General features: G+C 40.9%; 1 protein-coding gene across 1 annotated transcript; it reads left to right on the top strand.

The window, feature by feature from the left end:
* Positions 1–34: 34 nt before the first annotated feature.
* On the top strand, positions 35–27,963 carry RAB8B (RAB8B, member RAS oncogene family). The gene is made up of 8 exons (XM_071442008.1): positions 35–237; positions 16,867–16,927; positions 18,011–18,071; positions 19,448–19,525; positions 19,918–20,007; positions 20,823–20,888; positions 23,344–23,394; positions 23,868–27,963. The coding sequence occupies exons 1-8, from the start codon at positions 114–116 to the stop codon at positions 23,958–23,960; spliced, it is 624 nt and encodes a 207-aa protein (XP_071298109.1). The 5' UTR covers positions 35–113; the 3' UTR covers positions 23,961–27,963.

The following is a 27,963-nucleotide window of genomic DNA, read 5'->3' as shown; positions in this document are numbered from 1 at the left end:
GTTTCCCTTCCTTCCCTTCCCTTCCCCTCCCCTCCCTCCCGCCGGAGTCCCGCCCTCCTTCCGTCCCGCGTTCGCCCCCTCCTGCTGCGGCGGCGAGCCGAGCCCAGGCGAAGATGGCGAAGACTTACGACTATCTGTTCAAGCTGCTGCTGATCGGGGACTCGGGCGTGGGCAAGACCTGCCTGCTCTTCCGCTTCAGCGAGGACGCCTTCAACACCACCTTCATCTCCACCATCGGTGAGGGGCCGCGCCCGGGGCCGGCCGCCGCCATCCCGGCGGGAGAGGGGTCCTGCCGGGGCCGAGCGGGGACGGAGGGAGGGAAGGGCCGGGGGCACCGCCCGTGTCGGGGCCGCGCTCGGGCCGTGCCGGGGGCAGCGCTAGCCCAGCGCGGCAGCGCTCGGGAGGGATTGTCCGGCGGGGGAAGGTGCCGCGGCCCTGGCGGGGCCCGCAGGGTGCGATCCGCTCCTGCGGCGGCCCCGGCGCCTGCCGTACCCGCCGCAGCAACAGTTGGGCCGGGCCGGGCCGGGCCGTGCTGCCGCCGCTGGGGTGCCGCGCGCGGGGAGCCCGCGGCCCCCGGCCGGGGTGAGGGGAGCCCGCGGCCCCCGGCCGGGATGGTCGGAGCCCCTTGCCGAGCCCGCAGCGTCTCGTGTTTAGGTGCAGATGTTCCGAAAGTGGGGAAGGGTTGCTGGAGCTGCCTGGTGGCAGTGCCTGAACGCTCTGGGCAGGTGGTTCGGCTCTCAGATCTTCCCTCCACACTCATCGTGCATAGGTGTACTCACGGTTTGGAGATTTGGAGTAGTTGCGTTGAGTAGAGCTCCTCAGTCGGCTATAGAAGCCCCTTAGCGACTGGGTGGAGGAACCTCCTCCACAAATCTTGAGTGTTTTTCTCAAATTTGGTTGTGAAAAAGGGTTTGTTTCTAAGCTTCACTAACCTTTTTTAATGGCAGTGAAGTGTGATATATCAAAACAGGTGGTTGTGACTTATATTTTTATAAGATTTTTCAGTTTTAAAATTTTCTGCTGGAATAAACCTAAGCAAAAGGCCTTCACTGAGATAGAATTGAAACTACAGTGTGGCATGACTTGAGATTTATGTTCAGCTACTTGTAGCTGAGGTCACTTTTAAAGTGAAGTTCACTGTTTTGGGGATGAAGGGGAATAGTGCAGTGGAGGTTACTAGTATTTAGGAGGGCAAAACTAATGCTGACTTTAAAAAAATAACACTAAGAGAATGAGTAGACTCCCTTGAAAATAAATTGCTTTAAAGATAAGGTGAAATAGTGTGTAGCTCGTTTTATGTTACCCTAATGCCCTGTCCTTTTCAGACATTTTATTGTGCAAAACTTGGTGCACAAGGAAGAAACAATCTTTATTTAGGCACTTGTGATTGACTAAATTAGGTGTGGCATCATTTCTAATGCTTTTAGAACAGTTTTTCTGCATTTTTCTGGCACATTTCTCTCTGCAATCATTTCAAAATGCTGGATCAGTAACATCAGCTGATTAAGGCCTGAGTAATTTTACCTGAAGAGGTATTATTCTGTACCTGTGGTAGAATAAAAGGCTTAATAAACATTAATAAATGCTGTATCATTAAAAAAAATAGCCTACTTTGGTACTGTGCTGCTTCTTTATACTTCTAAAGAGATAGCTAACATAAATGGGTGTGTCTGTCTTCCAACCATTTTCTTGATGTTTCTTGAACTGCTCAGCTCCTTGATAGATTTTTTTTTTCCTCACTGATTCACTTTGAAGTCTTGAGGACTGTGAATATGCTGTTGTTTTTTCTTACCTTATTCAGTAAATATAGGATTTGCTCTCATTTCCTTCCTTTATATTTGTTTGTGCAAGGGCCTTGTTTGCAAAACAAGTCAGCTTGAAGAAGCTTATTAATCACTGAGGCCCACTTTGAATTCCATAGGTAACAGTTGTGATTCCACAGTTATGTATTCTTTCTTATAGCTCTAGTCCCCTTTTATTTTTTAGCAAAGAACCTCCAAGCAGGAAAGTTGACAGGAAATAGTGAAACTGTTCATAAAAGTGCTGACCTATGCTTGAATAAAAAGACTCGGAGCGTTTTCAGTCTTTGTTGCGGATTGTGTGTGTTACTTGTAGGTCTGTGGTGTGGCTGTAATGTGTTGTTGAAGATGTGCTCCTGTGCCCTTTCTCTCTTCTCAGTACTAGTTGATTTTACAGTCATAACTGCTCCATCTGATGAGCTTGGGGGAATTCCATTTTTAACAATTCTGCTTTTTTTCCATGACTGATAAGTCATAGTTAACCATGCTGTGGAGGGAGGCACAGGATGCTTCTCCCAAACAGGCTGCCCTGCCACTTCGAGCTCTAAGGTGCCCAGATGAGCATTTCTCATTAATCCACAGAGTTCTCCTGGAGGATGAGCTGCCAGGCTCTTTGGTTTGTATGTTCTCCATGAAGTGGATCCTGCAGTAGGATGGTGCTTAGGATGTGTGTTCAGTTAACAGTGATTTGTGATATTATGGGCCCTCAGTTCTCCTCTGGTGTCTCTCCTAACAAGATCAGACTTGGTTTTACTGTAGAAGTCTAAGAAGGCATATGTTTGAGATGTGTTGACATCAAATTTTATTGTTTAATCTTATGGACTTACATGCTGTTTGTGACATGAGTCATTTAGATTTTTTTTTTTTTAAACTATGGTGGGCTTAAATTTTTGCCAGTTTAAACTTTTTTCTTAGATTTTTGGTCCAGAAGTTAAAACACTCTCTTTTGCCATGATGAAAGGGCCCACATCATATCCAAGTACCAGATAACTTCCTTATAATTTCCCACTCCTATTGTGCTTTAGTAGTTTAACCAGGGTTAAACTACAGCACTCCAGTTACCAAAAGGAAAAAAATAAAGTAGGAGGGAGATATGGAAATGCTGTTTTATTATAGAATAATTGCTTTATTTCCCTTCAATGCTCATATTATAGAAATAAGTCAGTAATGAATTGTAGTTACTTTGTCATTGTGCATGGTATATTCGTGTTATACTTCACAGATCCTCTTCTGTTTTGCTGTCATGCAAAATGTGCCTGTAAGGCTGCAGCATCCATGTAGAGTGCTTGGAGGTTAGGAACTGCTCCTTTGACTTTCCCCTCGAGACTTTGCTCATGCTCAAACTCAGCGTTGGACTGGTTCAGACAGCAGGGACTTCCAGCCTGGTGTCCCGTGGCCAACAGTTGCATAAGAAATGTGATAAAAGTGCAATGCATATGTATTTATAATTCATCAGACTTCTTTTATTCTTTTTATGGGTGACTGTTGGTGCAAGAACCTTCATGTCTTGGTCTTCACTACCTGGCATTACTAATACCTTCAGCAGACTTTGCTACCCATTATGAGAAGTGAACCAATGACCTTTGGATTATTTAAAGCCACGTATTTTCACTCTGTAAAAGCACAGATTGGCTTTAAGCAACTTCAGACATGACAGGTCCTTGTCCTTCAGCAGCTTGTAATTTTTTATACAGGGCTCTGTAGCTCTGATAGAATTTCTGAAAGAATTTCTGACCACATCATGCTGCTGTGGTCCCTAGTGAGGATCAGCTTTTCTCTGTGAACATGGGATAAAACTTTTTTTACAACAGGAGCGTGTTACGTAAGGTTATGTTGTTTAGTTTGCTTTCTGGGTGGAAACTTCTGCTTTTGCACATTACATGGAAAGTAAAATGCAGTTGAGTCAGCTCATTTTCATACTTAACAACTCCTAAAGCAAAAGCTATCTTGGAATATCTCATGTGCATTTTGCTAGTAGTTTCAGTGCAATACACAAGAATCAGAAGCATGAATTTAGCAGTTTCTAAGTATCTTAACTTGCTGTTCAAGTAGTGCTGTCTGGTAAAACTGGATTTGGTTTATCATTTGAAATAATAAGGTTTATTTTTTGCATTCCTTTCAGCTTTTTTGTATCAACTGGTTTCTATGAGAGTAAAGTCGAATCTTTGTAGCTGATAGCATTTCTGATTTAGTACAAAGGCTTGCTGACAGAAACAGAATTTGTCGTATTTATTTTTTTAATCCAGGATGATATCAGCATTTGGCAGGAAGTTGCTCACAAGATAGTACTGTATCTGAGAGTTAAAACCATTTGTTGATTTTACAGAAGTAACTTTTCCTTAGTCTACATCTTCCAAAATAGGACACTACTCTGGCAGGCAAGCACGTGTGTGCTGACCTTTGAACACTTGGATGAAAATCCTTTGTCAAGCAAAATTACCAGCTTCCCTTTTGCAGTGAAATTTCCATGTCTGTAAAGTGTAATGGAAATTGTTTTAGTGTATTCAAGTCAAATCATGCCTCATTGGATATTTCTACTCTTCTTCTTCACAGTTACTTATTTGTATGATGGACAAGGAGTGATTGTTCCTTTCTTGGGGTTTGGGGTTTTGTTACCCACCCTCCCATTAAGCTGCAGCATTTCCTGTCCTTAGACAATTTCTTTTGGGCTTCTCCAGATGGTCAGAGCTGTAGAAGAAAACTCATCAATGATAGATGAGCAGGGAAGGGAGGACAGGGAAGCACCAGGAAAGCATTGTCAGGAGTACTTTATTAATGTCATTACTACAAACTGATTGTCATCTGGAGTATTTTATTAATGGTCATTACTACAAACTGATTGTCATCTGGAGTATTTTATTAATGGTCATTACTACAAACTGATTGTCATCTGGGGTACTTTATCAATGGTCATTACTACAAACTGATTGTCATCTGGACCTTGAAGTGACTGAGGTGAGTTCAGTCCCACTCAGGTGGCACAGTTACATGTGTCTACAGAGGGGAAGTGCGTGTTCAAGGCTTGTGGGATCTAGGACTAGGGTATCTCTTTAGGACAGGGTTTACATGGAATAGGGAAAACAGTTTTGTGGAGGTAAATATGAAAGTGGAAGAACGATTCTGTTTTCGAGGTCAGTGGTGAGTGGTCAGCAAGATGATGTCCTGATATTGAACAGGAAGTTGGAGCTGAAGGTATTGCAGGTTAAAAGCATCGAAGTTTGTGTGTCTTGTAACTTTAAATTTGATACTAACACCTGGCTGGTAGCAAAGGACATCTTAACTTTGATTTTCATCTGCTGGTCAGGTTGCATTTCCTCGCTGTATTCTGCAACAAGCCAACAATGGAGTGGAAATTATTTGGCTTTTATTAAAAATGCTGCTGCAGCTTTTGTGTTGCGTGTTTTACTCTGAAACAGTGTGACAGATGTCTGAGTGTTGATGCCTGTTCCTAATTGGCAGATGGAGGTCTGTCTTGGTTATGTGTTACTGGTTATTTGAGTGACAGGAGGGCAGTTTGGAGCTGCTTTTGTGACTTGGGTTGAATGCAAAGTTAAGAACACAGACTAACTTTGAATAAGGGTAGGAACAAATGTCTTGGTTGATGGATACAGGCTTTGAGAGAGTTATTGAAGACACAGCTTTTGTTTGGGAATTTTTAATGTACTTTTTAGGATGGATTTCCTAGTCCTTCTGTAGTAGAAGTACATCCTTTTAGTGGAAATACATCTTGGACTGTTTTACTTCAGAAATTAACTAACATTCATAATAGTAATAAGAATAATACATGCAGTGTTTATAATGATGGTTTATTTCATGTTTTGTGGTAGAAGTTACGTGGTTTTAATTCAAAGGATATTATTTTGCTTTTTATCTTTAATTGGATGTTATGGTGGCTTAAGTGTCATCAGGCTGACTAAATATATAAAATAATCTATATATAAATATATTAAATATATAAAACAGCTCCAATGCTTTCCTAATATGGTTAAGCTAAGACTAATAGTAGCATCAATGAAGTTGGACTGTGTCAGGCTTTTGTACAGAGTTAGGATCACAGACTCAGGATATCCTGAGTTGGAATGAGCACAGAAAGATCCTCGAGTCCAGCTCCAGGCTGAGCAGACCAAGTGCCCTCAGCTGTTCCCCTAAGGCTTCCCCTCCAGACACTTCACCATCCTCTTGGCCCTCCTTTGGACCCTCTCTCAACTTTCCATCTTTTTTTCTCTGGGATACAAAACTTGACCCAGAGGCTTTTAGTTACCAGACTTGCAGCTCAAAACTTAAGTCAGTAACTTCCTGTCCCAACAGAGCTTGCAGTGGGTTGTAATTTAGTGCCTTTTTGAGGGTTTTTGACCAGTAATTGCATCTAATATCAGTTTAATCTTGTGGTTTATAATAGACTTTGTTGTTAAATGTAAGCTGTGACACTTTTGATTAGTTTGTATGCAGTTAAAGGCAAGTAAAGTACTGCACGTGTCAGAAGGTTTCTCTTCAACAAACAGTTGACCAAGTTTAAGGTGTGTTAATTTTGCTGCCATTGTGCCTTCTGCTTCGGGCACCAGAGAAAATCCCCTGATGCTGAATGTCAGTGGCATCCTCTTGTATGTATGGCAACATCAAAAACCATGTCAAGCAGGCTGGTCACCTGTAGGAGTCTGGCCCCACATTTGGAGATTGCAAAAATCAGGCTGAGTATAAGAATTTGGGCAAAGCTGAAGTGTCTGTCAGCAGGGAACACATACACTGCTTCCCCTGCCTCCACACCTCCCAACAAAACCCTCATTTCTTCCACCTGAGGTGGAGCAATAGCTTTGCTTTACTGTGTCAAAATATCTTGTCTGTGTGGTGTGACTTCTGCTGGGATTAAAGATGGAGTTTCTCTGTCAACCCAGGCATGGAAAGGAGGAAAAAGAAACAGTCAGAGGAACTGCCTGGGAGAACTTTTCTGGCTTAGCAGAAGTGATGTAGAGAGGAGTACTTAGAACATGCAAAGCAGGAAAAGCAAATGAAGAAATTAAAGCATTAATTAAAATTAGTTGATGAAAAGAACCTTGCATGATGTAAGAGGAGACAACAGCTGTGCCAGAAAGAAAGTTTGACCTTTCTTAATAAGTTAGGTGGCTGTGCCTGTTAGTATAGGTAGTAAAAACCTTCCCAAAAAAGGCCTATTTTGTCATTCATGTAGAAGTTAAAGCAGCCCTTCTTTTCTCATGTCCTTAACTTCCCAAACAAACCAGCAAATGACAAACCAAAACCACCCCATGCTTACTTACCCCCATGTTAAAAATGGCTTTAAAAAGCCTCTGATGAAAATGGTGTTTTGGGGCTGCTGAGAATGCTGTCTGTAACACTAACTTTGGTAACTTTAAACCTTCTGCTTTGACTTTCTGGCCTGATTTTGCTGCCTCACTGGGTACTTCCTACACTTGCTTCTAATACAACTGAATTCCAGACTCTAACTGAAATTCCTAGATTAGATTTTTTATTTTAACAAGGATAATTCTTGCTGGATGAGACATTTTGCTCTTCTTGGATCCTTTTGGACAGAGTGTCAGTTAAAGCCAAGAGCTGTCTTACTGATATTGTTGATATGTGGGGGTTTTTTTTGTTCTCTGTACTTTTTCTTCCAGTGTAAGCATCTGTGCCCTCTAAAGTGAGCAGAGTGTTTGTGCATTCCTATAAAACTTCCAAAAATTTTATCACTTTTGTCTTTACAGTGGTCATGTGTAATTTACACCTGCTCTAACATGATCCAATTTAATTAGTTTTTATCTCTGGTGTTTTTGTAGCATCTCTGAACCTATCAAGGAGGTGTTTGGCAGTGTGATTTGTTGGGCTGTAGCAGTGCTCACCTGTCCATACCAACTGTTCCCGTAGTGTTTTCCATAGCTGTGTTAAACCTGCAGCTGGTGGGGTTTTTATGTGATGCCAGTCACAGGCAGGGCTGGAATAGAAGGTACAAAGTACATTGTTTGAACTGTGTGAGGGCATCTTATCTGTGAGTGGTCATGGACTGGCCAGTTCTTGCTTTGCTTTGTGGCTCCTGGGACATTCAGTGTGCTCACTTTCCATGTAGCACCTCTTCTGTTTTAACCAAACAATCTCCTGGCCCCCAAGATCTTCATTTCCTCACTCTGAATAACCAGTTCATGTAGAGCCCTGAAAATTTTAAGAGGCTTTTTAAAGAAGAAGTGGCATCTCCATTTCTCACTGGCCAGATGTACCAGGACCAAAAATTAGGGAACAAAACCAATCCTAATCTTTTTGGCCTGTTCTTGTTGTCACAGCTGAAGCTTGGTTTATTAATAATAAAAAATGAAATTGAAATCGTGGTGGCAAGGCAGTATTGATTGCATGAGACTTTTTTAATAAGCCAGTTTTTCGATCTTTTGGATTCTTAAAACACCAACTTTGGACAAAGTAATTCTTTTTGTCTTTTTCCTGACAGCAATATTCAGTTAGAGTTATTTTGGTTAAAGACATAATTTTCTATGTTTCCTACACCTACAAACATAGTTCATTTACAGGCAAGAGATTTGGGATAATTTTTTTTCCTGTTCTTGGGAGTTCCACTTTGGGGTCAGGGATTTATTAATTTATACTTTTGATAAGGATCAATCACATGTAATCTTGTATTAAGTGCTGGACTTCTGGAAGAGGAATCAAATTTTTGTATTCATAAGCCACCTTCTAGATGGGGAAATCTGGTATTCTTACCCATTAGAGCATGTGGCAGAGTTGTTCATGTTTGCTGCTCTCCAGTTGCATGTTGGCTTGAAAGGAATATGTCTCTAAGCAGCTAAGTTAATGCATTCCTCTTAGACACAGGCAGTCTATAAATAATCCTTAAAATAAACAAACTTTGCTGTCTGTATCAATAGTACAATTTTAATCTATTTAAAAATTGTTTTAGATGAAACTGAGTTACCATCAAGTGTAGCTTATCTTGCATTCAAAATAGAATAAGAGGTAGACCACAAGTTAATTCCTGTGCACTTTCATGGTATCTAGATTGTAACCTCTGAAATATATTCTGCAGGGACTCAGCCCTTTTTGTGACAGTTGATAATTTCACTCATGTCAAGTAGTACTAAGTTTCTAGTGTTATGTTGTTTTGTAGTCTTGAATTTTATATTGAGTATTTTTGGCGTTTAAAATCATGCATTTCAAAGGTTGCTCAAAGCAATGTGCAGGTTGACTTCAAAACACTGAAAAGAGCATTTTGGTGTTCAGGATGTTGCAGTGTCCACACTGAAGCACTGCAGTGCACAGTTGTGGTGGCAGAACTCACAGGAGCACTGGATTCAGATCTTAGTGTGGTAATCAGATCACACCGTGGGCTGGTGAGCTGTAAAAAACATGGGCATTTCAAATGTTGGTCTAATCCTGTTGGTTAGAAATTTATTCTGAATCCCTTGTTCTCTTTTAAGTAGAAAGTGGCTTATCTGAAGAAAGGAAGCTTAGGGTGGCAGTTGTGCCATGGCTGAGGGGACGTGCTGCAGGAAGTGGCAGTGCGCTGGCACCCTGAGCTGATCTTGCTCAGCAAGGACTCAGGAGCAGGAAACGTGCACCTGGCATCCCCATTCTTTATTGCCTTACCTCCTTTAGCCATTTCTATAGATTTGTTTTGCCAGTATTAAGCACTGGACTTGTGAAAGAAGAATCAGGTTTTTGTATTCATAAGCCTAGATGGGGAAATCTGGTGTTCTTACCCCTTAGAGCATGTGGCAGGGATTTATTTCATGTTGTAGAAAGCTGCACACTGCACATCCTGCAGACCTGAGGGAAGGAAGAGCCTAAACGAAACTTTCTAAGTTTCTAGCTTTCTAAACTTCCAGAGCCTTTCTGTATTAATAATTTCCAAGGTGCAAGACTCTGCTCTGTGCCTTGTGGGGAACACTGGGTTTGGGTTCTTGGTGGGGGTGAAGAGTCAGATGAAGAAAGGCCAGTTAACCTGAAGGAGCCTATTCAGCCTACTCAGGGTTACCAGTGTGTTGTGGGTTCTTGTGGGCTGCCCAGAAAGAATGCAATTCACTGTGTCCCTTGAAGTTGTGAAAGAGTAACTAGAAGTGGTTGCACTTGTGTTTAATTCTAAAATAATTCGCCTTACGACTTTTGAGAAAATGTTGACATTTACCCTGGTGGGGTTAGTCTGGTTTCATGTTAGTTCTGCTGTATTTCTGAATGGGTGCAATAAAAAACTACTGCCTCTTTAATTTACATACTGATACAAGATATTGCTGAGATCATCTGAAAATTCTTTGCAGATGTTACTAGGGACTAAGGCTAAATGTTCAAGTTCAAAATAGTCAGACTTTGTTCTTTTGTATGAGGCTGTATGACACACTGGTATGTTGCAAGGGTTCTCTATCCTGCCCTTTACAGTAATCTTGACTCCTACTTTGTCATTTTTTTATTTTACTATAATTATTGTAGAGTATTAATTTAAAAGCAACTTTCTGAAGCTTCATTTATCTACCTTTGTAGATTGAGACAGTACACTGATGTAGCACAAGAAAATATTCTCTTGAAAACCACATTAAAAAAATAATTGTGAATTTAATCCAAACCCTGCAATAGCTCCTGCTGAGAACAACAACAAAAGGACTAATCTCTGGGTAAGTTCCCAGTGCTGTGGGAACAAATTGATGTCCCTTAGCTGTTGGATAGATATGAACAGAACAAGTTTGTGGAGAGCTGATCTGTCCATAGAAGGTGTGTTCAGGTGTGTCCTCACCCAGCTGTGTGTGACCAGTGCTGGTCCCTGCTGTGTGTCACCTGCAGTGTGACCAGTGCTGGTCCCTGCTGTGTGTCACCTGCAGTGTGACAGGGCCCCAGTGCTCTGTTCCCGTGTGTCCTCACCCAGGTCTGTGTGATCAGTGCTGGTCCCTGCTGTGTGTCACCTGGAGTGTGACACAGGTGTGTGACAGGGCCCCAGTGCTCTGTTCCTGTGTGTCTTCACCCAACTGGTGTGTAACCACTGCTGGTACCTGGAGTGTCACCTGCAGTGTGACCAGTGCTGGTCCCTGCTGTGTCACCTGCGGTGTGATCAGTGCTGGAAGCTGGTGTGTGACCAGTGCTGGTCCCTGCTGTGTGTCACCTGGAGTGTGACACAGGTGTGTGACAGGGCCCCAGTGCTCTGTTCCTGTGTCTCCTCACCCAGCTGTGTGTGACCAGTGCTGGTCCCTGCTGTGTCACCTGCAGTATGACCAGTGCTGGTCCCTGCTGTGTCACCTGCGGTGTGATCAGTGCTGGAAGCTGGTGTGTGACCAGTGCTGGTCCCTGCTGTGTGTCACCTGGAGTGTGACACAGGTGTGTGACAGGGCCCCAGTGCTCTGTTCCTGTGTCTCCTCACCCAGCTGTGTGTGACCAGTGCTGGTCCCTGCTGTGTCACCTGCAGTGTGACCAGTGCTGGTCCCTGCTGTGTCACCTGCAGTATGACCAGTGCTGGTCCCTGCTGTGTCACCTGCAGTGTGATCAGTGCTGGAAGCTGGTGTGTGACCAGTGCTGGTCCCTGCTGTGTGTCACCTGCAGTGTGACCAGTGCTGGTCCTTGCTGTGTGTTACCTGGTGTGTGACAGGGCCCCAGTGCTCTGTTCCTGTGTGTCCTCACCCAGGTCTGTGTGACCAGTGCTGGTCCCTGCTGTGTGACCTGCAGTGTGACCAGTGCTGGTCCCTGCTGTGTGTCACCTGCAGTATGACCAGTGCTGGTCCCTGCTGTGTCACCTGCAGTGTGATCAGTGCTGGTCCCTGCTGTGTCACCTGCAGTGTGACCAGTGCTGGTCCCTGCTGTGTCACCTGCAGTGTGGCACAGGTGTGTGACAGCCCTCAGAGGATGGAAATGCCGTGGCAGCAGCTGATGCTGGAGGAGCTGCAGTGTCTCAGGGTGAGAGGCTGCTGCTGCTGCTGGGGCTGTCCCTGGAGGGTGAGCAGGGCTGCAGCAGAGGAGCACTGCTTGCTGCTCCCAGCTCTTCTGTGCAGCTGCAGCCCCTGGCTGCCCACAGATGCACAGCCTAGAGGGAGAAGCATCTCTTGAGTAATTCATCCCAGGATTCAACAATCTGAGGATGAAGCATATTGATTTTCAGTTATGTGCCTCTTCTCACTTCCTTGGTTTTTTGGAAGGTAAATTACAAATCTGCTTGCTTGGTTCAAAGTTACTTTTAATTCACTTAACCAAGGGGCTGCAGAAAATGTTTTCCTTTCTTTTTGTGTATCTTAAGACTCTTACATGTCCTGCAGTAAAGAATTCGTAAGGAGTTCTCTTTTCCCAGCTCAGCCCATTGAAAAAAATCAAAACTCCATGACCTCATGTATAAACCAAGTAGGCTAGAAAGGACCAATGCTGTGAAGCTGGAGCAAGCCTGGCTTGAGATTTGATGCATAAACTCCAATTTTTCCCATGCTGACTTGCTCAGAAGGGTAGTGAGACTTTGTACCTTGACTCTTTCCCCCATGCCTTTTATTGTGGTCTATGTCCAGTGGTGGTGAGTGCCACTAAGTTCTGTTTATTGTGGAATCCCATTTAAAAAAAAAAAAAAAAGTTTTTTATTTCCATTTCATTCTTCCATTCTTACTTCAAAGGAGTAAAGTAAGATCTAGGGCAAATAGGAAGACAGCTTCTTTAAGAGGGTGAGGCTTTTATTATATGCAGGTCATGCAAAGCAGTTCCCTTTTTGTTTTAATAAACTCTGGTGCATCTTTTATGTTCTTTGATAGATGGGACTAAAATAAGATTTTTCTAGCAAGCTAATCTGGTATTCATGTTTTCACAGCATCTTTGCCAATTTTTGTGCTCACTGGCTTCTTAAAATATCTTTGCTTATATATTAAATAAAACCAATAGGTAAACAAATTAAAATGCTGGTACATTGAATACTTAAAGTATGGATTTGCCAGAGATGGAGCAATACTCTGCTGGGGTAGATACACAGGCTATCAGAGTCTGATGTGTATTTACATCCTGAATGGTGCTGATTTCCTGTCTGATTTCTTGCTACAGCTGCACACATAAGGTTCTCCTGCTGCAAACGAGTGTTGAGCCACATGAAAAATTAACTTAAAATACTGCTGAATTGGGTAATAAAGGTCAAGAATTCTAATATTTGCCTGCCAGTCGCAGGATTTTTTGTTTCAGTTTCATTTTTTTACACTCATTTGTATAAATTACTTTTGTGTCTGCATTTTACTGCTCGTACAAAACATTCAGGAACTTGACCCTGCCAGAAGCATTTTGCTAAGCAGACTGAAGTCCCCCTAAAGAAACCTTTACCTTCAGGAATTATTCTCTGGTCCAGTTGGATCAGCTTACTGGCTCCAACCAGAATACTTCAGTTTGGTTTCTTTGCTTTCTTTGTGCTGTAGCATTTTCTGCAACAGCAATTTTGTTGAAAAGAACAAACAAGACAATCTGTCCAGGCAGTGGTACCATGTAGGGGAAAGTCGTAGTGGAGTTCTAGCTGGAACAGATACTGTAGCATGAAAAACATGAGATATTGGCTCTGATGGCTACAGGGTTAAAATCAGGGTGAAGGGAGAACAAAAGAGTAACAGTGATGCCCTGAGAGTGAGCTACTGTTTTAAAAACTAAAGTAACAAAATGAACTTTTCCAGCCTCCCTGCTCCGTTTGTCCTTCCATTCCTGTAAGGGCTGCGTCAGGCGCTTTGTTGAGGTTCCTGGTAGAAAACCACTGGTACTAGAGCTGGAAAAGGAACTGCTCCTGTGTGCTGCTGGGCACTCCTGGGTGTTTACTACTGCAGTGTTGTGAGCTCTTTCTAATATTTCACTCTGTCTCTTTAAAATTATTGCATGGCAGCTTAATGGTGGGTAAAATCTGCCCAGGTGGGCTGGAATAAGATGAAACAGCTGGGAAGTGGAGTAGGGGAAGAGGGAGTGGCAGAAGAGCTTTGGGATATGAGATGGACACGACTTCTTGGCTTAAACCAGGTGAGGCCAGGCCCCCTGGGCTGTGGCATTTGGCTGAGTGTCACTGACCAGGCATGCCCTGAGTTTTATCAGCCGTGCAGAGCAATGCAAGGTGGACACAGCAGCACAGAGCTGCCAGGGGTTTCTGTGGGAGCCTGTGTGTGGCACTAAGGATGCTGCCAGTCTGCTCCTAGACAGGGTTTTGTTGGAAGCTATGGAAGCAAACACCCTCAGTAAAGTGAGGAGAGAGGATGCACCCCTGGCCTGTAGTTAGCAAGGATCTGGAAAGGATTTTGAAGAACAATAAACCCTCAGCTGCTTTTACCCCATGCTGCAAGGGAGATGCAAGCAATTACAGCCCTAACTAATGTGCAGTTCAGATTGCACATTCTGGGTTCTATCCTTGCAGAATGCAGGTTTGTGATTCCTGCAACAAATGTTTCTGTATAGTTCTGATCTAGTATTTACTGACATGCTAGTGTGTCAGACTTTCATGTGACAACTCCACTTCAGCAGTTAAAGATAATTATCCTGTTAGCATCTGCACTCTTAAGCATTAATCTGGGTCTGTGTTTTCTAAAAGCTTCTAAAAGTTAACTTCAGATGGACATCCAGATGTTTCTGGGCTTTTTCTCAGCATTTCATGTTGCATTTTAAAACTGCAAACTGTGTGATCCTTTGCAATCAAACTTTAATTCACTGACTCATCTTCATTTGGCCTAAGTAACTTTTCAAACTTTTGTATCCCAGTGTATGACTGTGCAAAAGAAGAATGGATTAACAACAGAAATCTGCTGTCAAGAGTTAGTGTTGCAATCTCTAGCTGTGGAGAGTTTTCCATGGTGTAATTTGGAGGTAGCTGTAAGCAGATCGTGGTTTGTGCTTTGCCATGCAAGAGCACTCGGACGGAAGTGGCAGCACATGTCACCAGGCCTGCTCTGAATGTGTGTAGCTCACCACTTCCTCATGCTGCACTGAAAGAGCAAAAGAAACAGCAGTTTCTAGTTCATTTTAACCTCCAAAAAGTTACAGTTGCAGAGGTACTTATAGCCTTTCCCTTTATGTTCTTCTTTTATCTTTGAAATCAATCTTTGAGAATTTGGGTGAAGTTCATACTAGAAATCGTAAGTTCTGAGAAGATATTTTTTGTGCAGGTCCTGACTTCTAGAAGGAGTGGTTGTATAAATAATTTCAGTGCTGCAAGGGAAATGAGTAACCACGAGAAACCAGTCTGTGCAAGAGCTGGATTGGTGCAGATGGGGAGCTGGTGCTGCGGTCAGGAGTCCTCAGAAAGCCACCCCTGCAGGATCCCTCCCTGCTGTGTCTCAGCTCCAGCAGCTCCAGTGCAGAATTCTCCTTCTGAATCTACTTTTCCTGATAGTTGTGTCCCAAAGCTTCAGGCCTAGACACAAATGAACTTTTAGAACTGATTTAATTTGCTGTTGCCAAGATAAAATGCTCTTTCCAGAGAAATCCATATTGGTGCTTTATAACCTTTGAGGCCAAAACAAAATCTATTCAGGGCAAAGGTTATTTGTTTTCAGACCTGAATACAATTGTCTATGATTTCAGCAGCTGTGATTGCACCTAGTTAGGAAAAAAATCTTTACAACAAGGGAGGCAATATCCTCTGTTAAGGAAATGGAAACACTTGCCTAACTTGTGTTACGTAGGATAGGGATTTTTTGAAAGTGCATATAATTCTCATGTCATTTTTAGAAGAGTGTGAATTAATGAAAGTCTCTTTTTTCCTACCATTGAATCTTGTGAAATTGCAATTGTACTAGTAATCATAGCATTTTAATTAATGCAATTAATTTCATATGCTGTTTAAGTGCTGATGTGATATTTTTGCTCATAATTTGTATTCTAACTAATGAGCTGAGCTACATATCCATGGCACATTAAGTGGCCAAAACTTGTTATTTTCAATATATTAAAATAGTAATATTGTATGTGAGAAGAATGAAATTCAAATAACTAATGAACATCCATATTTCATACTCAGTTTCTACTGTGGTGTAGTAAAAACTCCCATAGCTTCCTGTTTAGTGTCTGGATGAATTCTTAAAGCTAGAAACAGCATTTTTCCAATTAAGATACTTTCGATAATTGTAAATTAAATTGCATTTTAAGAAAGTTTATTTAATTTTTTCTAACTTACCCCCATCTTTTACAAACTACAGCTAAATATCAAGTAACTATTTAAGATGCAGTGAAGAACAAGTGGGCCATTTGTTTCCAAACCAATTAATCTGGGGGACACTGTCACAAGATGGAAAAATCTGGCAGTCATGTAGTAGTGAGGCTTGAGCAGTCTTCATTTGACCTGTGTTGTAATACAGATTTAGAGATCCAAAAGTTAAAGTAGTTAGGATTAAGGGGCTAGTCTGTTTGGAAATCCATTTCACCCCTCTAAACCTTAAAAAAAAACATTATTAAACCCTTCTGAATTAATTTTTTCAATCTTTTTTAAAAACCTATGGCTTAAAATCTGAAATTTATTTTCAAAATCAGTCGGAGAACTGATGGGTACCATGTGGAAGTATAAAGGAGAAAAGGAGAAAAGTGTTTTCTTGATGCTTTTTTGGAGCTTCCTAGAAAATTTTAATTGTTCCCAAATGAATGTTCTTGAAAAAGGAGTCTCATATCTCCTGTGTTGTATTACCATTTACTGTGATGTCTGATTAGATTGCATCAAACATCAGTTTTCAAAAGTAGATGCTGGCTTTGAAAAGGAACTGAGGGGTCACAGGATGGATTTCTGACTGAGCCAGAGGTAGCAGGGAATGGACTCAAACTGCAGGGACTAGTCAGATCTTCAGGAGAAATACCCATTCATACCAGTGCCCTTACTGGTGTGAAATGGGAGGATCTGGAGATCAAGTCTTCCTCTAATGATCTTGACTAACTAGTACTGAGTCTGAGCTTGGCCTGCTTTCATTGTGCAGAATAATTTATCCTTGCCATGTTGGATGCAGTGAAAACTTTGTGCATTTTCAGCACTCCCAAGTGTGTGGGAGAAATGGCAGCTTCAGAATGGTTCTTTTGGCTAAGTTTGCTCTTACCAAATTGCCAAAAGGAAACTGAACACTTCCTTTTCATTAACTGCAAAACTTAGGAGTATCTCTTTCTTTGGCAGGAATCGACTTTAAAATCAGAACAATAGAATTAGATGGAAAGAAAATCAAGCTACAAATATGGTAAGTATTCCAAAGCAATTCAGGTTTTCAAAAACTTGAATTCAGTTTGAGAAAGAATACTTCAAAGCTTTTGAACTTCAGTGTACCAGAAGTTTCATACCTTTTATTAATTGACTGTACATAAGGTTTGTGCTTTTTCCTGGCTTGCCCTTGGAGTGGTTCTGCTTCAGTACCATTGGAAATAGCCTGCTCACATGCCAGCATTACAGCAATTTCCTAGTTTATCAAAAACTGTCCTCTTAAATGTGCCTTTAGCTTTTCCCTGTGGAGGAGAAATATTAACTCAGTAGCTGTAAGCTAAAATATGCAAGCTAAAATATGCAAACCAATAAAATGTAATCTCCTCTGGTACTTTGATACCTGGTTGTACTCACCAAGGCCCAGGTGAGTGATAATGCTCCTGTTCCTTGCATGGTGCTTTAGCAGAAGCTGAGTCTCCTGAGCCAGACTCCTTGTGACTAAGGAGGTGCAGTGCCACAAGTGGCTGATAAAAATCTTCTGTCTGTAATACAGGTTAAAAAAGCTGGGTTTTGTCAGGCCTTTGGGGTTCAGCCCTCCTGAGGTGTGACTGGAATCACCAAACAGATTATACATCCAAACACTTGGGTCTGCTGGGTCACTCCCAGGCAGGTGCTGCTCTCAGGTCACCCAGCACAGAACACCAGCACCCTGAGCTGTAGTGGCTGCCCTTAGCAGCAAACTGCATGTGACACTGCACTAGCCTGAACTATTTTAGTGCTGTGTGGTTTAACTTCTGTTTAAGACAGGACTTGGATGCATCAGAACTTTTTAGTTTTAATTACTGGAGGGCAGGCTGTGGAGTGCTGAGTTCTATTGCTTGCATGTAAACTGGAGTGGTTTTGTGCCACGTTTCTGGTGCTGCTCTAAATGCTGATGTCAGGAGGGTACCTTGAAAGTGAGGAAACTGCTGAGGGCTGAAGAAACTCGTGCAAACAGCTAAAGCTGTGTTTTTCCTAATGACCAAATATCATAATGACAAAATCCTAATGACCAAATATTAATTATTCTTTAGTAAGACATCTCATAAGTGTAAAACAAATCTTTTTTTTCTCTGACTCGTAGGGACACAGCAGGCCAGGAGAGATTCCGCACAATCACCACAGCTTACTACAGAGGAGCCATGGTGAGTGCTCACACTTCAAAAAACCCAAACACAACTAGTGGAACTGGTTTGCTCCTCCTGAGTTTGGGTCCTGTAAGTCTTCCACTGGAGGACTGGATAATTGTGGCTTGAGATGTGGGGAATGAAGTTTGTGGTTTGGTTGGGGGTTTGCTCTCTGTTTTTCCTTTTTTTAATGTGCTGGTACTCAGTCTAGGCTTGTTTCTTGTGATGAAACTTCCAGCCCTATTGTCTTTTTTTAATATAATTTAAATTTCTGCAGATTTTAATGAAATATGTTACTGAGCTTTAATCAGATAGGTTTGGGGTTTTTTTTTAAACGCAGTCAACTCCTTTAACACTTGGAGTGTTTCAAAAATGGATAATGAATTATTTTAATATTAAAAATGTGTTTCACTGAATTGCTTTTCCTTCAGCCAGTAGAGAATGCAAAGTCTGGGCTAGAAATACAATGACCTGCAACACTTACTGTTATGTTTTCCTCCATTGAGAGTGACTTGAAGTCAAATAATTGACTTAGAGCCTACACCCTTGTGGTACAACACTTGTAATGGTTCTTAATGCTATGATTTGAGATATTTTATGTTGGGTCACCTTTAATTTTGACTTGGTGGTTACTCCCTGTGCTGCTGTTTTAGGTTCTTTTTGCTTTGTATGAACAGATCTGTGACATTCATGGGCTGTGGGTCCAAATAACTCCACTGTTACAGAGCACAGGGAGAAATAATAATGGTTGTGGCACTGTGTTAGAACTCTGCAGTGCTTAAAAAGGCTTTGGCAGTGAGCTGGTCTTCTCCCCAGTCCATGGCCAAGGACTTCTATTTGTCCTATGAGGAGTGATTGGAAAGGCCTTAGGAAATGGAGGTGAACCCTGCAGTCTGTCCTTAATGCAGTGGCTCTGTGGTTTCCCATGCTTTGCTGAGATCCCATGGCAGATCCCATGGCAGTGTGTGTCCAGAGCTGCTGGAAGGAGCTAAAGCTCCTGGGAGAGCCCCAGGGGTGAAGGTTTCTGCTGGCCCCAGCAGATTGGAGCTGGCAGGTTTGGTGTCCTGGACTGCTTAGAGCTGCTGCATTAAATGTGACTTTAACCAGACAGTCCTGGGGGCTGCTGTAGTAGAATTTCTAAACTTGCCCTGACTGTAGGCTGATAATTAAAAGCTTTGTATAGGTGGTGTGTTTGACCTCTAACAGTGGCAAAAACTGTTAAATAGTAATATTTTGGGTAAATTCCAAGCCATGGCATAATGCCTTGAGAAAAGACTTACACACCTATAATCCAATGTTGAATTTTTTTGGAACTATAATTAAAACTATAGCATACATCAAAAGTCAGCCAATTGTAGTAGCTCATCTAACTAGATTTTCCTAACTTTATTTAGGGAATTATGCTGGTGTATGACATCACAAATGAAAAGTCTTTTGACAACATAAAAAATTGGATAAGAAACATAGAAGAGGTAAGTGCTTCATTCCATCTTATGATTTCCCTGAGACAAATAAAAATCAAGTAATTACTGACTTCCATTGCAGTAGGCAGCAGATATGGCCATGCACCACTTAGGAGTAAAGTGCCTTCTGTTACATTTCCAGAAGAGCCAAATGCCTGTGCATGTGTGCAACCTGCCACAGAACTCATTATAGTACATGGGCAAATGCAATCTAGGAGTATTTATTGCAGCCTATTTTCATATTTTAATTGCTTGTTTCAAGAGTCAGCCTCTCTCAGTAATGCCTTCACATTAGATAATTGCTGTAAAATAAAATAGTCCGTTGTGGAGGAGTTTGACACACAAGTTTCTTTTCAACAATGATGCACTTTGTTCCTGAGAGATTACTTTGCTTCTTCCAGCATGCCTCTTCAGATGTAGAAAGGATGATCTTGGGTAACAAATGTGATATGAATGAAAAAAGACAAGTCTCAAAAGAAAAAGGGGAGAAGGTAAGATTTGGTCACTCACCCTAATTAGAAGCCTACTTCTTGTAGGATTTTAGCTTCTGGGTGTTTGATATGTTTTAGGCATGTGAGAGAGAATGGGTCTCAAATCTCTTGTTTCAGAAACTTTTATAGGTGTAGGATGCCAGGTTTGGGGTTGTTTTGTTTTTAAATAGCACTTAACTGTCTTCAGGTTTCAGTGACCTTACTGGTACTGTTGTCCTGAGGGCAGGATCCTGTCGAGAATGTTGACCTTTGCTATAGCATGAAGGATTCTAGATCTCCACATGAAGTTTTCTGTGTATTTGACCACATTGTGCTCAATTCATTCAAGGTGCTTACTTATCCTGGTTATAAGTGCTGGTACTGAAGGTTAAGTAATTAATTAGTTGTTCTACAGAACAAACAAGTGAGGGAAGAATCCTGCAAACTCTCTCACGTGCAGCTGAAGTAGTCTAGCTGCTGGTAACACAGCTGATGGGATGATGGCATTGTAGTTTTCTGGTCCACAATTCATATCAGCAAAGATTCTACCTTAATGTTCTTTTAGAGCCTAAATAAGTATTTTGGTGAGAAATTAATGTCCTTTTTTTTGTTTTGTTTTGACTTTATGTGAGGGTATGATGAGTTCTAATACTTTGTCTAATTGTCTTGAATGTTCTTGCAAGAGGAAATAGAAGTGAAACGTGCTTGGTTTGGTTTTTATAGTTTGTTGTAGCATGCAGCATCTATTCTATTATGAACCTATTGTGAACCTGTGTGAAACATTACTTTTACAAAAGGACTTCAAAACAACTGAAAATCTTTAACCTCTCTTCCAGTTAGCAATTGATTACGGAATCAAATTTTTGGAGACAAGTGCAAAATCCAGCATAAATGTGGAAGAGGTAAGAGAGGGGTGCTACACTTGGGTGTTTCCTGAATTACTTCTGTGGAGGTTATGCTCCATGGTCTGCTGGGCTTTCTCACCTGACCTGGGACCTGAAACCCCCACTGTACTCCTGGGTCTGCTGCTATGATCCAACTGTTTCTGGTTTTCTGGTAGGCCCTGGAATTGTTTTAAAAATGGCTGTTAACAGAGTGGTCCACTATTACTGTAGCAAACAGTTGCCTTTGATGTCTGTGCCTTGCTATTTAAATTTCAAGTCCTTTTGCACAAAGAATAGGTTTAATTTTAGAGCAGTGCCTTGTGCAGGAAATGGGATTCTTTACTTTCAGGGTAACATGCTGCTGTGTCACAGAGGTTACTACTAAATACATGCTGTGCAGATGAGGCTGAAAATTTGTGTATTAACCTGAACAGCAGGTCATAAGCTCATCTTAGGGGAGGAAGAAGACTCACAATGCTATTTATAGATTTATAATCTGTTTTCCTGTAAATCAATTTTGTGCTAAACCCACAAGATCTCTGTGAGAGTTTAAGGAAATAGAGTGGGAAGGAAGAGTGGCCCAAGTCCAGTCTCTCTCACTATAAATCACTGGTGTCATCTCAGGGACGGTGGGGGAGGATCTGGGCTGTGTGAGAAGTGTGGACAAAAAAATAACTCTACCAAAGGCCAGCTAAAATAAGATTTATTCATCCAGCATGTAGACTTGTGTTGTCCTTATACCTGATCATTTAAAAGTCTTTCTGTGGAATTTTTTTTCTTTAAAAGTCCTCAAACACCTCCTTAATTCAGCTTGTGTATCTGACAAGTTAACTAGAAACTGAAGACATTGTTGCTTTAAAATAACAAGAGGGATGTCACAGACATCTTTCATGAAAAATCCTGTCTTTAAGATTTTTTCTCCTGAGAAGCTGAGAGGCCTCAGGAACAAAATGTAACCAATGGTTATCTGCTGCTGTGGAATGCAACAGGTGCATCTGGGATTGGCCTCATGTGGTTGTTTCTAATTAATGGCCAATCACAGCCCAGCTGGCTCAGACTCTCTGTCCCAGACACAAGCCTTTGTTATCATTCCTTCTTTTTCTATTCTTAGCCAGCCTTCTGATGAAATCCTTTCTTCTATTCTTTTAGTATAGTTTTAATATAATATATATCATAAAATAATAAATCAGCCTTGTGAACCATGGAGTCAGATCCTCATCTCTCCCCTCATCCTCAGACCCCTGTGAACACGGCCACAGAGGGATGGATGTTGTGCCAGCTGGGGGTGTTTTTTTCTGATTGTGGGGTGATTGTTTTACAGGATAGAGTTAGAATGCACTGATCTGCATCCTGCTGCACCTGGACTAGCTTCACCTGATTTTCAGTGTCCTTGTGATTCTTAGAGCAGACTCTGGAACTGGGACCATGAGGAGTCAGTAGCAGAGGGGAGACCTGAGTTCCTCTGGAGGATGACTTGGCTCTGTCATGACATGGCACTTCCAGTTTAACCCCTGCATGTCATGAAATACACAACAGTAGTTTGTGCTTACTCCAAAATGTTTGGCTCTCTGAATTTTTTCTTTAAATTGTCACATGAATGGTGAAGAAAGCATTAAAAATGCAGTTGGTGTAGGCATTTGGCAATCACTAATGATTTGGTTTACTTTCCACCAAATACTTTACTTGCAGGGAATTACACAATTGTGATGTTCTTGGGATCAGAAGTGCATGAATTTATTTGTTGTGATTTATTTAGATTAAATGAGTGCCTATCTTTGGCTATATTCCAAACACAACGAGAGGGGAAGTGTTTATACTTCTTACATTCTGGAACTGTCCTTTGATTATTAGGGTCTCCTAAAGACAGCCTAAAGTCTTGCTTTTTCCTGCTCCTGGACAATTGCAGAGCTTTCCTGCTACAGAAGTTTCTTTGCCCCTTCATACATTGAAATCTGAGATGCTGAGATTTGCCAGAGTAATTATTCATGGGTTTTTGTCTTTAATTGAGATACTGGAAGCTTAAATAGCCCTATAGATATTCCAGAGTAAAGCTTTTGGAGGACAGAAAGCAAGCTAACCTTAATGGGAATTCCCAGGCTTGCCCTTCTCAAACCTCTCTGGCTTCCTGATTGTGATGCACAGTTCACTTTGGGGGGGAGATATAAACAGGATTAGCAAATGCAGCCTGATTTTTCTTTCTCCTCCCAGAGGTATGCAATGGGGAGGTCTGTTCATTTGCTTCAAAGATTGGCAAGATGGAGACTAAAAATATTTTTTTTTCTTCTAAAATACATTTGCTGACGTTTTAAATATACAGATACTGTACATAGAGTGTCTTGCAACTCAAGGTGCTTCTAGTGGCCTACAGAACACTGTATTGTTAATGTGTCTGGCTAGCCCAAGTTTATCATGTCCTTTATGTGTCTTGTGACTAACTCTTGTTTGTTTTTTCTTTATTTCCCCTCCTCACCAGGCGTTTTTCACACTTGCACGAGACATTATGACAAAGCTCAACAGAAAAATGGTTTGTATTTCCAATTAGCATACAAACTAGATACAGTGAGAGTACAGCTATCATAATACTGAGTCGTAGCCCTACCAAAATCTCCTGGGGATTACATTAGTTACTAGATAAAATTTGAGCAAACAGTGATTTATCATGCTTTATTACACATCAGTGCATAACTATTCATTATTTTGCATGAACATTAACACTGGGCAGCCTGAGACTGATGTGTTGTTCTAAAATGCAGTAGTGTGATCTGTGTTTTATTATGTAGTCTCTTATCCAGCTAATTTTTGAGATCTGGATTGTTATGTGAATGTTAATTTTTTTGCCAAGTGCTTAATGAAATCTGAATAACTGAGGAGCTCATGTTGCATCAGATCTCTGCTCTGGTTATTGCTTTGCAAGCAGAGGAAGTGGGAAGGGAGACTAGGAAAGCCAGAGATACTATTTTCTGCATTTTGTGATGTTGACACTCTTTTCTCTTTCAGAATGACAACAGTTCATCGGGGGCAGGTGGGCCAGTAAAAATAACAGAAAACCGATCTAAGAAGAGCAGCTTCTTTCGATGCACGCTACTTTGATGAACTTCTAATGATAAGACTGCAGCACACTTAGAACCTTTTCTGCTTCTTTGAAAGCACAGGGTCACAAAGCCTCAGAAATAATACCACCAAGCTGCTGCTGAGAGCTCCATTGAACGTAGACTGCGATACACAAATACCAAGTGGATTTTGCTCACTAAGCCTATTGACCTGTCAGGCTCTTCTTTCTCAGATATGGAAGCTATGAAGTGGAGACACAAATGCAAGATTTAACTTGTTTTCCTTTTTTACTTTCTGTTTTGTTGCCTGTTGCAAAAGCTGCTATGTTTCTTTTAACTTTGCACATCCATATTGGCCTCTTACTGCCTGTTACAGCACAATCTTACATTTGTATTTGCACAGTTTGACTTGTAAGTAAGATTCTTAACAGATTTGTGCACAGTTTTATTTCTCTTTTTCAACAAATTTATTTTCAAGCAGAAGAGCCAGGGGAAAAATTAAGTCTCATTTCCATTATTTTCTATGCTGTGTACTCGTGGCCATGCAGTATGGATGTTGTTGCTCTAGTGATGAGAATTACTGTAACAATTGGCATTTAACAAATTTGTCCAGATTTTGTCTCTTAGATGCACAAATCTGTTTATGCAGAAGCTGTGGCTTCTATTCTGAATGTAGTATGCTTTTCTTTCTTTACCAGACTTAGCAAAGTTGTGTTCTGAATTGCCAGTCACTGTCTGATTCACAGATGCACCTTTCAGTTATTTGAATAAACACAGTGTCTTTCCTCACCTAACTTCCCTTGGTTAGCTCAGACTGTCTGCTCCTTTTTTTGTTTCTGATGAGGAAGCACACTCTGGATTTGAAATGATCACCACAAATTGGCCTCATCACTATCACTTAAGTGGCTTGTGGAAGCTGAATGCATGAGTTTTGAGTAACCTCTTTGTGGATTCACTTGTTCAGAATTGACTGCTTCTAAGGGTGACTTCCATTTCTACTCTTAATTCTAAGGATAGTTTGTTCATGTCTGTAAGCATTGGCACTAAGGAAGCCTCTCCTTAGGGCTATAATGTACTCCTAGTTTGCAGTTAATGCTGAATGTGTGTCTTTGGTCTGCTCGAGCAGTTGTTTTTTCATCCAAAACTGGTACAGTGACCTAGACTGTTAGAAGCAGAGGTGAAACATAGTTGCCTTTTTTTACTCAACTGAGCATTGTATAACCTAGTCTTTGTTCTACTACTTTTTTATTGTCTTCTGAAAAATTTCCTCAATGAGCAATTAAAACAGGTGCTTTAGTTCTGTTGGTGTGCCAAACGTGGACCATTGTAAGCTTTAACTCCAAGTTTGTGTCCAGCATGTTTGCTGTTAGGGGATGGGCGTGTTCTGTCACTGTCAAAGGAAATGTCTGACATGCTTTTGCTTCACCTCGTTGTCTGGAGTTGTAAACAGTGAGTTAGTTGTTACCACAGAGAACCATTTTGTTGTGTCAGGTACTGAATTTGTCATCTCTGGGTCTGTTTGAAATAGTTGGAAAGCAAACAGGCCAATAGCATTAGATGTAAAGCTTTTGATTTTAAAGGGTTTATCCTTAGTAGCTGATTCCATAAAGTTTTAGGTGGTTATCAGCCTGTCCCCACACGTAGTTTAGTAGAAGTAGTTCTTGTAACTAGATGGTGGATCTCATAAACTGCTGTTGCTGCACTAGAACAGAGAAACCTTCATGGCAACAAGGTTTAGTGAAAAAACAAAGCAACCCTAACTGCTCTGTTGTCTACCCTTGATGTTTTTCTTGGACAGGCTAAAGCAGTTATGTTTTCTGTATGGTTAAAAAAAGTGCTTCTATACAGAAAGTGTTGTGACACCAATTATGAATGTTGTTTATTTTCAGTAATTTACCTCTGACTTACTTGGTGTCGTAATACTTTGATTTTTATCTCAGGGGTTGTCTGCAAACCAAAACTGACATGTTCTGTGTTTGGCACTGTTTACAGAATGCTTTGTATTGTTTTTCCTGTCTTCACTGTGTGGTTAAATGTTCATTCAATATTAGTCTCCATGAACTTCCCTTTGAAAGAGCCTGTAAGTAGTAGAGTCTATGAAGTGCTTCTTGAAGCAGCAGCGAATTGGGGTATCTGCTCTGTATGGGGGAGGGTGGGAGGGAGAAAAGAACTTGCTATTTTCTTACATTTAGCTGTGCTAAACTGTACATAAATGTGAGGTAAGACCATAGGAAATTCACTTTATGCATGAGAAAGTACTGCAGTAAATATTTCCCTTTGCTTATTGTTCGTGTACAGTTCATCTTTTTCTATTTGTAGAAGAATTTAATGCAATTTTGTTGTCATCTGCTGAAACTGAAGAATTCTAATTTCATGTGATCTTATGGATAAGGTAAAACGCAGATTTCTTTCTTTATGTCTTTGCCCCCACCCCACTTCTCCAGCAGTATTAAATGGCTGAGTGGCTGCACTTTATCAGTGTGCTAACTTTTGGTCAGTAGAGACCTTTCTGTGTACAGTCTGCCCTGTCAGACGTGGGAAAATGTGCTGTATCTTAGCATGCAAATCAGCTGTATGTTTTACTGGGATATTTTAGCTCTGGTTTCCTCTAGACAAGCGGGTGATGATAATGGTATGTTCTGCCTAGGCATCAGATGCTGGCTATTACAGGCTTTTCTAATATCACTAGGATTGTTTTGTGCAGTCTCTGTTGTTACTTTGCTCAAGACTATAGAATCTTAAGTTTTGAAGGACTCTTAACTATACCTCAGTCAGCTAGTTAGAACTCTAATGCCCATTAGAATGAAAGTCATATACTCACTATTCACTTAGTAGCAAATGTATTTCTGTTTTCTTCCAGAAATTGCCATTAAGCTTTCAGGAAAGCAGACATGTTTTGGTGGATTTCAATAAAACAAAAATGCTGCTTATGCTTTGGAGTTTTAGGAGAACTTTCCCTCAGCCCCATGCCTGTGCACTATATCTTGACCTATGTTTTTCTAAATGGTTTTAAAAACAAAGCCAAATGAAAAACAAACTGGTCTCAGTGCTTTGCAATTTTAGCTTTCAGTCTGTGCTCAGCAAAACATGCACAAGAATTTTTTGTTGAGTGTATATAGAATGTGTTATTGACTTATCTGGGAGTTCTAATATTGCTAAAGCTTAAACCACTCATGAAACTTAATGCAGCTCACTTTTCTCTTTGGGGGACAGTCTCAAAAATGCTGATTGACTTTTCAGACCTGTAGCTCTTTTTACAGAAAATATTTCCCATTGTGACTTTCTCATACTAGTCTGCTGAAGTTAAGAGAATTACGTGGATCATTTTCACAAGTGAATAAAGAAGTCTTGAATGTACATATCACATTAAAATATTGTGAAAGCATAACGATTTGAAAGTCCATCAATAATATGTAAAATGCATAAATGTGTTATTTGTGAAAATGCATCTGTTGTTGGGTTACCTGTTAATGTAACAGAATTTTTGCAATGTTAAACTTGCTAAGGATTGGTCTGTAGGTAATAATAGGTCTTTTTTCTCCTCTGTTCATTGAACTGCTTATACCATTCTCACTCTTACAAATAAAACTTGTATTTCTTTCTTCCAAAAAAGCAGGATTTACATTGATTTTTCTTGTTTCTGGTGAATATAACTATTTCAGTGCATTCCTATGGCCTTACGAACATTTTTGCAAATAAAATTTCAATTACCATTATTTTAATGCTATATAGCTACTAAATTCAGAATAAAAAGTATAGTCCTTGAGAAAATGCTTAATTTTGAAATAGAAGTGTTCTGCTATGTGTGTTTAAGCACATTTTACCTCTGGTATAAAGGTGTAATGTGAAAAGCTCCTGCAGATAAAAGTGAACTTGTCATGTGGTTAACTTGTAAACCTAATCATTAAACGTGTATTGATGTATATAGATAAAAAAAACCAAACCCAGCTCCTAAGAAAACCTTCATAGTCCAATAGTTTTATTATTTCATGTGAACTTTTTTACAATGTGTGTCTCAAATAAAAGTTACATAATGAAAAGCA

The sequence above is a fragment of the Agelaius tricolor genome, unplaced genomic scaffold (genome assembly GCF_023055355.1).
Source record: "Agelaius tricolor isolate 1412-34295 unplaced genomic scaffold, bAgeTri1.0.p SCAF_16, whole genome shotgun sequence".
Classification (NCBI taxonomy): domain Eukaryota; kingdom Metazoa; phylum Chordata; class Aves; order Passeriformes; family Icteridae; genus Agelaius; species Agelaius tricolor.
The sequence above is the reverse complement of the archived record's forward strand: the minus strand, read 5'-3'. Positions and strand labels throughout refer to the sequence as shown.

What these genes read in the sequence shown, in the direction of transcription:
- RAB8B (XM_071442008.1), top strand. Translation starts at nt 114, where the DNA reads ATGGCGAAGACTTACGACTATCTGTTCAAGCTGCTGCTGATCGGGGAC. An exon ending in GGATAAGAAACATAGAAGAG is followed by an intron (nt 19,526 to 19,917) that starts GTAAGTGCTTCA and finishes TGCTTCTTCCAG; the next exon opens with CATGCCTCTTCAGATGTAGA. An exon ending in CCAGCATAAATGTGGAAGAG is followed by an intron (nt 20,889 to 23,343) that starts GTAAGAGAGGGG and finishes CCTCCTCACCAG; the next exon opens with GCGTTTTTCACACTTGCACG.